Genomic DNA, 14,038 nt, shown 5'->3' with positions numbered 1-14,038 from the left:
GGTCACTACCACACAGGTCGTCATGTGCTCTCCAGTGGATAGATGGGAGACGTCCAGGGCTGCAAATTGATAATCGATGGCCGAGTAACAACCTTAAGCCACACTGAAATGCGTGGCAGCCCCAGTATTTAACAGGCACAGGTCAAATCGAGACAGTAAAGTTTCGACATCTTTGCCTCTGCCAGTAAGCACGGTGTCACTCCACAAGGGGTTATGGGCAGTAAAATCTCCCAAAAGTACGAAAGGTTTAGGGAGTTGATCAATCAGTGCAGCTAATACATTCAGGGGTACTGCACCATCTGGAGGAAGATATACAATGCAGACAGTTATTTCCTGTGTCGTCCGTATTCTGACAGACACGGCTTCAAGAGGGGTTTGAAGGGACACAGTTTCACTAAAGACTGAGTTTAGGACATAAACACAAACTCCACCTGACACTCAATTATAGTCTCTACGGTTCCTGTAATATCCCTTATAGCTACGGAGGGCAGGGGTCCGCATTGTCGGGAACCAGGTTTCCTTAGCATTAAAGTTAGACTTTGCCCGCTTAGAGACTGCTGGCGGTGCACCACCAGCAAGAGATGATGTACTATGCTTCATGGCATGTCATTCGCCCTGATGCCACCCACTCCCGACCAGGAGCCCTCTCCACGGGCGCCACCCAGCCGCAGCAAAGGCCACCTGGCAGGATGGCCATTGCTGGGAGTCCCGATGCCCCAGGATGACGGGCACCTACTCCTTGGCATATGTGCGGAGTTAACAGCGCAGGCATCAGCAGAGCAATCCCTGTGTTGTCAGGGGGCTACAACCAACAGGGTACATGATGGCCCCACCACAACAGACTGGCTACCATGCTGGATATCAGGTACAAAGAAGTCCATGGTCATTGTCGGCACAGAAAGTGACACTGCATAGTGGAAAATGCACCATAGACATAATGCACCATATAAGGTGCCTTTCCCCAATTGGCTAGCTCTTCGGGAAAATTTTGAAAAATGGAGGTCAAACCCTACAGGGGTCCATCACAAAGGCCGAAACATGTGATACTCCCTTTAGTCGCCTCTTACGACAGGCAAGAATACCTTGGCCCTATTCTTACCCCAGGACCAGGAAGGGGGAAAACACATTGGTACAATTACATAAAATGCACTTTGTTTGAAAAGAAGTAGTCAGTGCCCAGCAAAAAAACATTGATAAAATGCACATCATAAATGCAGAGAGAGGCAGGAGTAACCAATATATCAATATTATGATTCACTAAACAGGAGGCGATTTTCTTGTTGTAGGTAAAATAAGGTACCATTGCACTCATTCATTAAAAGAACTGTCATGTGAGGATCTTCTTGTCGCTTATATAGATGCCCTTTCCATGGAGAAAATATTACATTTCTGAGGAGGCATTTATGTGTGTTTCCCTCTTTATTTCTTCTGCTGCATCACTAGAGAGAGGTCTAGCAGCATATTCAATAGCATTACTAAATTCAGTGTCAATTTCTTTTTTAAGGCACAACCGACAGTGTTGCATTCTGCAACATCTTATCTGTGTAATACTTATTTTGAATGACATCTGTGACAGGTGGATGAACTTTGATGATTGCCTTTAAGAAGTCTCCTTATGGGCCCAGTCTGACTTACCCATGTTACATCATTGAACCATTTACAGGAGAGATACAATATCTGTGTACTGAGAAAACAGTAGTTTCACAACTGCATCCAGATCGCAGCAAATAAAGCAAATCATCTCCTTCACCAGTGCTGTGATTGCCTTTATACAACAGAGGGTGTTAAACTCAAAGGGCAGTCTGTGGCCAAGGTCTGTGCACATATACCATTGTGCCAATTTTTGGTGGTTGTTGTTGTCTTCAGTCCTGAGACTGGTTTGATGCAGCTCTCCACGCTACTCCATCCTGTGCAACCTTCTTCATCTCCCAGTACCTACTGCAGCCTACATCCTTCTGAATCTGCTTAGTGTATTCATCTCTTGGTCTCCCTCTACAATTTTTACCCTCCACGCTGCCCTCCAGTACCAAATTGGTGATCCCTTGATGTCTCAGAACATGTCCTACCAACCAATCCCTTCTCCTAGTCAAGTTGTGCCACAAACTCCTCTTCTCCCCAATTCTGTTCAATACCTCCTCATTAGTTATGTGATCTACCCATCTAATCTTCAGCATTCTTCTGTAGCACCACATTTAGAAAGCTTCTATTCTCTTCTTGTCTAAACTATTTATCGTCCATGTTACACTTCCATACATGGCTACACTCCATACAAATACTTTCACAAACGACTTCCTGACACTTAAATCTACACTCTATGTTAACAAATTTCTCTTCTTCAGAAACGCTTTCCTTGCCATTGCCAGTCTACATTTTATATCCTCTACTCCGAACATCACCAGTTCTTTTGCTCCCCAAATAGCAAAACTCATTTACTACTTTAAGTGTCTCATTTGCTAATCTAATTTCTGCAGCATCACCCGATTTAATTCGACTACATTCCATTATCCTCGTTTTGCTTTTGTTGATGTTCATCTTATACCCTCCTTTCAAGACACTGTCCATTCCATTCAACTGCTCTTCCAAGTCCTTTGCTGTCTCTGACAGAATTACAATGTCATCGGCAAACCTCGAAGTTTTTTCTCTCTTCTCCATAGATTTTAACACCTACTCTGAACTTTTCTTTTGTTTCCTTTACTGCTTGCTCAATATACAGATTGAATAGCATCGGGGAGAGGCTGCAACCCTGTCTCACTCCCTTCCCAACCACTGCTTCTCTTTCCTGTCCCTCGACTCTTAAACTGCCATCTGGTTTCTGTGCAAATTGTAAATAGCCTTTCGCTCTCTGTATTTTACCCCTGCCACCTTCAGAATTTGAAAGAGAGTATTCCAGCCAACATTGTCAAAAGCTTTTGGTGTAGGCCTAAATGAAAGACACAAGTAGGTAACTTATACTGCACAAGAGTGATATGCCAAGCCCCAAGTGGTTAAGTAGATCATTGAAACTGCCATTATTTTGCAAGGTCAAATTAGTAGATAACAGACAAGGGATTCAAGCAACCAAACGCTAGCTCTCATACAGCAGCCTGCCTGTAACCACAACATGGGCAGGCCCATACAATGCCGAGGTTGTTTTAAATATGCTGCAGAAGATTCTCTGTAAAGTCCTATCACATCCTCCGCACAATCCCGATCTCTCTCCTTATGATTTCCATATTTTTTGGAGTCTTTAAGAAAGACATTCATGGCCATCAATTTGCTTTGGATGAAAAGATGCACATCTGGATACAATCATGGTTCTGTAGGAAACCTCGAACATTTTTCCATGCAAGCACTGACTGTACTGTTTTTCAGTGGGATAACTTAGCAGATATGGTGATTAATTTTGAAATAATAAACCATTTACTCAATTTTCCTCATCTGTCTCATTTTCAATGGACTGCCCCTTATACTGTAAGACTGACGTGGGATAGACCCTTGTTACCTCAGCATTAACAACAAAGTACCAGAGTTTGAAGCACAAAACAATGAAGCCTACATAATACGAAGTACAGAAATCTGGTTAAAAACTAATACATAACAGAAGACATGGAACTCAAATCTACTGAAATCGCAACTGTTGCTCAATGTGAGAGAGTGTCAGCAAGGCTCATTCTCAAGGGTAGACATAAATGTTTATTTGGACGCTTCTATCAGCCACCACTTCACCTGCGATAAAACCAGAAGCTTTAGAAAGAACCTGAGCCCAATAGCAAGCATGACAAGACACCCTACGAAACAATACTAAATACACAAACATATAATACCGCAGTGTAATGGAGTATCTTAAATATAAAATAAATAGTAAATGCTTTCTCTGAAAATAACACACAATATAGATCTGCGGTTGAAGATGCCCACACTGAAACTTACCAATGGGGATGAGATTTTTATAACATTAATGGCTACCAAAGTAAAAAAGACAACTAAAACAAGTAGAAAGATTTTCACATTCAGTAAACCAAATAGACAGTAGCACCACAATTCAAAAATTTACCCCCTTGCAGGAACATCCATACATATGTATCAAGTGTAGAAAAATGGTTGACCTAGGATTGCACAGGTATGTATGTATAGTATGATAAGGATAACGTGTTGACTGACACTTCACATCATGGAACTTAGTTCCTCCAACCAGAGCTCCTAATGTTACTTGTGGACTGCCCAGTGTTGCCAATGGCATACAACAAAGTAGCATTCAAGTTGGAGTTATGGAATTGTGTGCTGTACACACATTTGTCATCAGGCATTGCCAGCAGCCCAGTCAAAGCAGACAAATATGCGTTCTTCCCATGTCATAGACCACTCCCTATTGCCTGAGTCCTAACCAAGGCAACTGATTTCACAGCAAATCAAACGTAAAATTATACAAAGTTTTACTCACAGTATAAAAAAACATTTCACAATAGGCAGAACCCCGTGGGGGCATGGTATACAGTTCCCACAAAGAAACTTCTAATTGAACAGACTATAACATAGTAAGTGAAAAATTAAGTACATGACTGTAGACAGACAGATGCTGAATGAAACACTTTTGGCTATCAAAAGGGAAATGCATGAAGCCTTCACTGTACATTTTAGCAGTCTTCTTGAAAACGTTAACTGGAATACTCTCTTTCAAATTCTGAAGGTGGCAGGGGTAAAATACAGGGAGCGAAAGGCTATTTACAATTTGTACAGAAACCAGATAGCAGTTATAAGAGTCGAGGGGCATGAAAGGAGTGAGACAGGGTTGTAGCCTCTCCCCGATGTTATTCAATCTGTATATTGAGCAAGCAGTAAAGGAAACAAAAGAAAAATTCTGAGTAGGTATTAAAATCCGTGGAGAAGAAACAAAAACTTTGAGGTTCGCCGATGACATTGTAATTCTGTCAGAGACAGCAAAGGACTTGGAAGAGCAGTTGAATGGAATGGACAGTGTCTTGAAAGGAGGATATAAGATGAACATCAACAAAAGCAAAACGAGGATAATGGAATGTAGTCAAATTAAATCGGGTGATGCTGAGGGGATTAGATTAGGAAATGAGACACAAAGTAGTAAAGGAGTTTTGCTATTTAGGGAGTAAAATAACTGATGATGGTCTAAGTAGAGAGGATATTAAATGTAGACTGGCAATGGCAAGGAAATCGTTTCTGAAGAAGAGAAATTTGTTAACATTGAGTATAGGTTTAAATGTCAGGAAGTCGTTTCTGAAAGTATTTGTATGGAGTGTAGCCATGTATGGAAGTGAAACATGGACGATAACCAGTTTGGACAAGAAGAGAATAGAAGCTTTCTAAATGTGGTGCTACAGAAGAATGCTGAAGACAAGGTGGGTAGATCACGTAACTAATGAGGAGGTATTGAATAGGATTGGGGAGAAGAGAAGTTTGTGGCACAACTTGACTAGAAGAAGGGATCGGTTGGTAGGACATGTTACGAGGCATCAAGGGATCACAAATTTAGCATTGGAGGGCAGCGTGGAGGGTAAAAATCGTAGAGGGAGACCAAGAGATGAATACACTAAGCAGATTCAGAAGGATGTAGGTTGCAGTAGGTACTGGGAGATGAAGAAGCTTGCACAGGATAGAGTAACATGGAGAGCTGCATCAAACCAGTCTCAGGACTGAAGACCACAACAACAACAACAACAACAACAACATTGAAAAATCAGGTCAACTACAGCTGACGATACCAAAACACCAATAGCTACAACTGAAACTACGAAAATTGGAATCTGTCACTTCCCTTGACCTATACAGGCCTCGGTCAACAAAAAAAGAAACCAACACCCCTCAAAAATCAAACGTCCATACATAAATCATAACACATCCAATACACTATCAATACGCAAAACATCACAACTCAAGAAAAATCACCATAGGGCAACATCAAACAAAACAAGATGACATCCACAAACACATCAAACTCAAACTCCACACTGTAATGACGTCACACACCACAACACCCTTACATCACAGGTCAAAGCAGACAGGTGGAATCTGACACTTCCATTGACCTAAATCAGGAATGCTTAACTCATTTTTCAATGTTTCTTTACAATGGAAATTCCAGGAATGCTACTCAGTTTAATTCTTGGACCACTGCAAAGATGAGCGATACAGATGTTAGCATAGTGGCATTGAGTAACAGCTGAAACCACTTAAACTGAACAAAGATCCAGGGCCCCAAGGAGCTATCAGATTATACACAGAATATGCAGCTGCATTAGTAACTCTCTTATCCATAATACACATCTCAGACAAAATCTCGTTGGAAGAAAACCCGTATCACACCCATCTACAAGAAGGGTAACAGACAAAACAAAAGTGAGCCGCAAAGCTGTTTTTCACTATCACTGTTTCAGATCATACGAGTTAGTGCCTGTCAAAATAAATCTGCGACCGTCACAAGGATTTCTTTTGAGGGAGTACACAACACATTCCAAGAGCCATCAGTAGACGACAATTTCAGACATACCAAGGTAAGTGCATTTGGACCTGTGCTGTTCATGACTTGTAAGCCCAAACTGGAATCTTAACTCACACTACTATCTCGGTGTAGAACTCTAAGGCAATATGAAATAGGATCATCAATTAGGCTTGAACAGAAGTAAAGCAGATGGCATACTTCAATTCACTGTTCGATTATTGCACAAAGGCAGTCAGCCTACCAAGGAGATTTCTCACAACGCACTGGCACAACTCAGCCTATCGAGCGTGCTTGATTTACAGGACAGTGTCACGAAAATGCTGATAAATCTGAATTGGCAGATACTTGAAAATAAAGATGTCAATTATACTGCAAAATCCTACCTTAAAAAGTTTCAATGACAAATATTAAGTGAGGAATATACCCCCCCTCCCCTCCCCCAAGTATGTAATCACTCTCAGAAAATTAGACTGATTACAACATGCACAGACACATTCAACATTGCGACAATGGGAAATACTCTCTACCATGCACTTAAGTGTTTCCAGAATATGAAGCGAAAATTGAAATGGCAAAGAAGGCACATAACAACATGCAGAGTCTACATCAATAAAAATATGAGAGACAAGCGAATTTAAACACTTTGAAATCTTCAGCATTTAAATTTCTTGTGTAATGAGCAAAATGAATACACGCAAGAAGGGGTAAAAGTATAACTGGTGAAGGGATGGAGATATTAACAAAGTCTGGACCACATGAGAGAGGGGGAGAGTGGTGGGGGGGGGGAGAAAGAGAGAGACATTATCTGTAATCTAATATTCACACAGCCGTCTCCAGGTTATACAGAACAGAACACACAGGTTTCTGGTTATCTTATGCTTTCCATAATACTCTTCCAATATAGAAAACGAGATAACTAATTAAATGAATAGCTGTTAACACTAAGCATATGTACCTGAGACAAACACACACTATTCTCAATGGAGCCTGAACTGTGCACCGTACTCATTTGTTCCGTATGGTCATAGGAACAAATTGTCTTCTGGGCTTCATCTCCACTTGCTGACTGCATTAAGCTTAACCCATTCTTTGATTCACTCTGTGGAATTATAAATTAAAGTTGGCATTAAAAGTGGAAAAACAAAGCAATGGTGTTTGCACAGATTACACCTGTTATACATACCTGTCCAGCATCAGCACTTGAAGCCTGCATAACTTGGATGTTTTCTGCATCATATGTTTTGACATCTCCTTGATGTATCAGATGAACAAGCTTCAGCTGTGTTTTGATGCTTTGTTTTGGTTTAGCTGTTGGCGTTGTAGAGTAGTCTAAACATAATTGGGTCAAAGACTTTGAAGACGATATCTTATTTTCACTTACTGAGCCATAACTCAAACTTTTTGTTCGTTTTTTGTAGAACCCTTTTGAACAGTCTGCACAACTGGCTCCAACTCGGTCTAACTTTGAAAGCGATGGCGTTCTTTGCCTTATATTTGGAGTAGAATGAATAAAAATTTTACCCTCGTCTCTAAAATGACTATCATCTTTCCTAGTGCCTTTTTTCTTGATAGTGCTACAGCTGCTAATATTCTTCAAATCATCACTTTGATCAGCCGACGGTCGAAATATCTGTTCAGCCTCCAATAACCACGACGATAGATTCGGTGTGCGAGAACCACTGCTGGGCCATTTCAGTTCACTTCTTGGCGTTGCCGAAGTCCGAGTTCTCTTGAAAATCTTTCTTGCAGGGGAGAAATCTAATTTCCTTTTTTCTGACAAACAAGAAGATTCAGCTGCTTCACTCACACTTTTGCGGCGTTCAGGAGTCCCTGCATCAAATACGTTGTCTACACTGCAGTCTTCAGAAAATGCTGATAAATCAGTCTCCACTAAATTTTCCTTCTCCTCATTCACGCGCTTTAACAAATTTTGCATGCGTTTTCTTTTGGCTTGCTTCTTATTATATGCCCGCCTTCTCCTTCCGCCGCCCATGCCGTATCTGAACAAAAGAAAGATTATAGATGAAATCTACGTGTATATAAACACAGCATATGTGCAGAAAAAGTTTTGCGACACAATCAGCTCGCACTTATGCAGACAATAACCGTACACCTCCTAATGCACACGAGTTTGCACAGCACTGGTTCCACTAGTACTGCACAACAAGTGGTTCAAATACACCGGCTCCCGCTCCCAGTGAATCACGTCATTCCGGCGATACGCGCACATGTCATCTTTAAAAATAGAAATTCAAACTTTTCTGCGGGAGCAGGCCTGTTGTGATACAATGCTAAAACCGGTACCTGTCTAAACTGCAAGTATTCATACCACAGAGACTGGAATTCGTGCACATGCAAGGAAAGCAATATTATACACATATCTTGCATTTAAAACAACTCCAAAACTAGTGTGTATGTAGTGGCTACGAACGCACCAATAGAAAAGAAGAGAATTACAGATGCTGAGTCACAGATTTTGCACACAGGCTATCATCTCTACGGTTCGTTTGAGCAGTTACCAGAAAGCGCCAAACAGGCTGTACTGCGCATGCGCAGCTAAGATGACGTAGGCAGCCCGTGCTTGGTGCTTGCTCTGCTCATACGCTTTTCGTCGTATTTCTGGTGGGGCATCACGTGACCATGTGTAGCCGTGCCGCCCGTGCGGCATGTTGTTGAGAGGACATACTGAGTTGTTAGAGCAATTGTTTTATCATATCCCACACAGATAAAGGATGCGAATAAGGCAGCAGTTCTTGGCAAAATATCATTTCAAAATTAAGACTACACAGCTCGAAGTACCATAAGGGGTGACTTTGACAGATTTTTTTTTTAATTCGTACTCTGCAATATTGTTATGTAGCATTTCCAACAGGTTTACATCTACACAGCACTGCAAAATGCTACTAGGATGGAATACAAATTACTTGCAACCAAAAAAGAGACAGTTTCTTGTGTAGCTTACACCGGAATAATGAACAATAAATTTCATGACTATTTGAAAATGTGAAAAAATTAACATGGTTGTCTGTGAGGCAAAGAAACTGTACAACTGACGGTTTATATTCTACTCTAGGAATAAATATGACGCCATGTGGGGAGTTAAAACGATAAAACATTGCATGCTGCCAGTCTAAAATTTAGCATAGAATGGCATTCTATAAATTTAAGACGTAAACTCAAATTAAGAAATAACTTCAGGCCCAGAGGAAGTACTAGACAAGTGCCTTGTGATCGAAAAACACTTTCACAGAAGGCAGATCTATAAAATTCTGCTACAGCTGTCATTATATTTGAAACAAAATATTTACTTCAAAACTACTGACCAAATTTGCCTACTTAGCTTCAAGTCAATGTTTACTTATGTTCATACGTATATAGCATTAAGAGATCTTACAGTGTCATAAATGGAACAGGCCATGAGAGACTACTCTAGCCAGCATCGGAATTTCATAAACCATACTAAAATGCTTCATTCCGCTCTAATTGCACATTTATAGGTCCAGATGGACTCTGAAGTACCCGATATTCAGCTTTTCATGTGGTTCTCGTGATACCAATTTTCTTGGAGGTCCAGTACTCTATTCTCATGCTTGGTTCTTTATTATGGTATAACGTCATTCGTCCCAGAAAATGAAAATTTGCACTTTAAATTGAACGACGTTGAAAGTAGCCAATTGCGCGGAATGAAACACTTCGTTTCAAATAAACTAACTGCCTCAGCGAAAAAAAAAAACTGAAGCCTATTTCTCTATAAAACGGACAGAAATAGCTTCATTAAGACATTAATGGTTGATTGCTAATAAAGTGGAAATAATATAAAATCAGAAAATTGAAAGTACTAACTTATTTAGGTCTTTCATGGTTATGAGAATGTATATTAATTCACTTGATGGCTCCTGGCCACAGAAATCTGTTTTGTTTTCTGACGTGGGAGCTGTAAAAGAAGACACGAAACATATACACGGTCACTGGTCACGTGGGGAAGGACCCCCCCCCCCCCCCCCACTATAACTCAGCTTGCTCTGCGCATGCGCGAATCTGGCAGCTTGGGCGCGCCAGGAAAATTTTTCCGGGTAGCTACTTGCTACTACTGCTCATACACCAAACAGCCACGCTCCAAGTAGCCAGAAACGGGAGGAAGGCACTGTTCATACGTGAATTCAGCTCTGCGCATGCGCACGAGCCCGCTGGCAACTGCTCATACGAATCTCTAAAGTCCAAAAATTTTATCGATGACAACCTTCAAACGCTCAAAGGTACACGTGCGCAGTAGGGTGTGTTTCAATGCATCAGTATTTGGGAAATCTGTTGTGACTGAACGCAATGTGCTATCTATTAAAAGCTATTACATCAAACAAGCAAGCTTAAATCCAGAATCGAAAACCGAAATTATCGCAAATAGTGAAAGTAAAAACACGCATTATTATAAGTGTAAAGCTTCAAAATATTTGATCAGGCACAAAGTAGGCACGTTCTCCCGTCAACGTAGAGTTCCCTTCCTATGGAAAATAACGATGATCCTATATTAAAAAACCGACGGAAGAAAACAAAAACGTTTGAACTAAAAAAAAACACAGACTTCAATACATGACCCAAGAATGTCGTGATACCAGGTTTTTTATTCCTGAGACTGAAGACCCAGCTTCAGTGCGACAGGCTTTCTGGAGATCAAGAACATTTCAGTTGAAAAGGAATAGATACTGCAGATACCTTTATATCTCTCTTCATTGCTTGTACAAATCGGCATCCTGTACTAACCTGCAGTTTCTACTGTCTAGCAAATTTTGGTTTCATAACCTGGGGCTGATGGCAGTATTTTAAGGAGCTTAGAAATATTTCAGTGAAAACAAACTTTTACATACTAAAAAAGTACTTTAAGTTTGTTATTAATAGCCTCTTGTATGAGCTCTTATGAATTCTGGCAGTCTGTTATACCACATTGAGCTGCTCGTATGTGGATTAGGTTTTTTACTTTTAACTCAAATAACTGTGCTTATTTTTCGCGCTCTACTTACGTTTTTCTCAATATTTTGGTCATATTGTCGTGACTGTATACAAAAATATGATTAAGTTTCTATAAATCCAAGGATTATACAGTGACACATTCATTTGCGATAAGAGCATGACACCTAACCACCACCTATATCAGACTAGGTATCAGCGAACAGTTCTCTTTTGTGCCACCAGTATTCCGTTCAAGTAGACATCAGCAGCACACTTAGTAAAATCAAGAAGAGAATCAAAGAGAAGAAAATAAAAAGTTCTTCTGTGGTGGATACTACTACCACAAGGATACTTTGGCACTGTCATGATTACACAAGCAGTTCTGTGTCATATATGTAATGAATCCTTGCATCAAGGTATTACCCCACTGTGATTAAAATATACATTGTGAAACCTCTTTTCAAGAAGAGTGAAAACTGATGTCTCTAACTATTGTCCAGCCTACCTGTCAACAAATTTCTTCCAAGGCCATAGAGAAACAGGTGTTCAGAAGAACTGTTAATCTCCTGAAATCCACAACAGTCAGTCTAACAGAGGAACATTTACTGATAGTAATGGAATGCTAGCTTCATCTAAGTGGGGTACAGTAAGCACTTGAATACCTCAAGGCTTGATGACAGGGCTGTGACAATTTCTTATAACTACAAATGACCTCCCACTCTGTTCTACTACACTGAGCAAGTTAATTCTTGTCAGTTTGATTTCTGACAATGTCTCTCAGTACGCACCAGCTGGAATCTAATGTTCCTATTGACTGTGTACCGTCATATTTGATAAATAATGCGGCATTCTATGGATTAAGCAGAATATTGGTGACATAGATTAAATTTTATCTAACAGATAGGAAGCAGAGGGGAACAATTGCTGATAGTAATGGAATGCTAGCTTCATCTAGGTGGGGCACAGTAAGCACTTGAGTACCACAAGGCTAGATGACGGGGCTGTTACAATTTCTTACATCTACAAATGACCTCCCACTCTCTTCTACTACACTGAGCAAGTTAATTCTTTCTGCAGATGATACCTTTCTTATACTGGATATCACTACAGGGAAAAACCTGAAACCCTTTGCTGATAATGTATTTGATGGTACTCTCAACTGGTTTAGCTGTAACGGACTGTCTCTGAATTAAAAAAAAAGTCATTATATAGACAGAAAGAACAACAACACATATACACTGAAGAGCCAAAGAAACTGGTACACCTGCCTAATGTCGTGTAGGGGCCCGCGAGCATGCAGAAGTGCCGCAACACGACATGACATGGACTCAGCTAAGGTCTGATGTAGTGCTGGAGGGAACTGACACCATGAATCCTGCAAGGCTGTCCATAAATCCGCAAGTATACAAGGGCGTGGAGATCTCTTCTGAACAGCACGTTGCAAGGCATCCCAGATATGCTCAATAATGTTCATGTCTGGGGAGTTTGGTGGACAGCGGAAGTGTTTTAGTTCAGAAGAGTGTTCCTGGAGCCACTCTGTAACAGTTCGGGACGTGTGGGGTGTCGCACTGTCCTACTGGAATTGCCTAAGTGAGTCGGAATGCACAATGAACATAAATGGATGTAGGTGATCAGACAGGATTCTTGCTTACATATCGCCTGTCAGAGTCGTCTCTAGACGTATCAGTGGTCCCATAACACTCCTCCTGCACACACCCCGCACCATTATGGAGCCTCTACCAGCCTGAACAGTATCAAGGATCCCATATCACTCCAACTGCACACGCACCACGCCATTACACAGCCTCCATCAGCTTGGAAAGTCACCCACTGACATGTAGGTCCATGGACTCATGATGCTGTCTCCATACCCCTACACGTCCATCCATTAGATACAATTTGAAACGAGACTCGTATAACCAGGCAACATATTTCCAGTCAGCAACAGTCCAATGTCGGTGTTGACAGGCCCAGGAGAGGCGAAAGCTTTCTGTTGTGCAGTCATCAAGGGTACACAAGTGGGTCTTCGGCTCTGAAAGCTCATATCGATGATTTTCTGTTGAATGGTTCGCATGCTGACACTTGTTGACGGCCCAGCATTGAAATATGCAGCAATTTTCGGAAGGGTTGCACTTCTGTCATGCTGAATGATTCTCATCAGTCGTCGTTGGTCCCATTCTTGCAGGATCTTTTTCCGGCCTCGGTGATGTTGAAGATTTGATGTTTTACCAGACTCCTGATATTCACAGTACACTCGTGAAATGTTCATGCGGGAAAACCCCCACTTCATCGCTACCTCGGGGAAGATGTGTCCCATCGCTCATGGCTGAATGTAACACCATATTCAAACTCACTTAAATCTTGATAACCTGCCGTTGTAGCAGAAGTAGCTGATCTAAAAACTCTGACAGACACTTGTTTTATATAGACGTTGCCGACTGCAGCGCTGTATTTTGCCTGTTTACATGTTTCTGTATTTGAATACACAAGCCTATATCAGTTTCTTTGGCGCTTCAGTATATATAAAATGTAATGGACTATAAATACAGCAGGTGGACTCTGCTAAGTTATTGGGAATGTATATCTATAGTAAGCTAGATTAGCACCTGCAGCTTCGCTTGCATAGACTATATGATCTGCACAGAT

At 41.0% G+C, this 14,038-nt stretch overlaps 1 protein-coding gene across 6 annotated transcripts in view; it reads right to left on the bottom strand.

The window, feature by feature from the left end:
* The window catches only part of LOC126419270 (cyclin-dependent kinase 12-like), a 100,892-nt gene that overhangs the window by 67,267 nt on the left and 19,587 nt on the right, over nt 1-14,038 (bottom strand). For 3 of the 6 annotated variants that reach the window (XM_050086428.1, XM_050086429.1, XM_050086433.1), the window contains exons 1-3: nt 8,753-8,790; nt 7,632-8,448; nt 7,404-7,547 (exon numbers count right to left, since the gene is read on the bottom strand). In XM_050086428.1, the coding sequence (XP_049942385.1) occupies nt 7,404-7,547; nt 7,632-8,448; nt 8,753-8,775 (984 nt within the window). In that variant the 5' untranslated portion in view covers nt 8,776-8,790. Of the gene's footprint in view, nt 1-7,403; nt 7,548-7,631; nt 8,449-8,538; nt 8,724-8,752; nt 8,791-14,038 lie in introns of those variants that run through there. The other 3 variants (XM_050086431.1, XM_050086432.1, XM_050086430.1) reach the window with 3 other exon arrangements.

This window comes from Schistocerca serialis, chromosome 9, assembly GCF_023864345.2.
Source record: "Schistocerca serialis cubense isolate TAMUIC-IGC-003099 chromosome 9, iqSchSeri2.2, whole genome shotgun sequence".
Taxonomy (NCBI): Eukaryota; Metazoa; Arthropoda; class Insecta; order Orthoptera; family Acrididae; genus Schistocerca; species Schistocerca serialis.
This window is presented reverse-complemented; position numbering and strand designations above follow the sequence as displayed.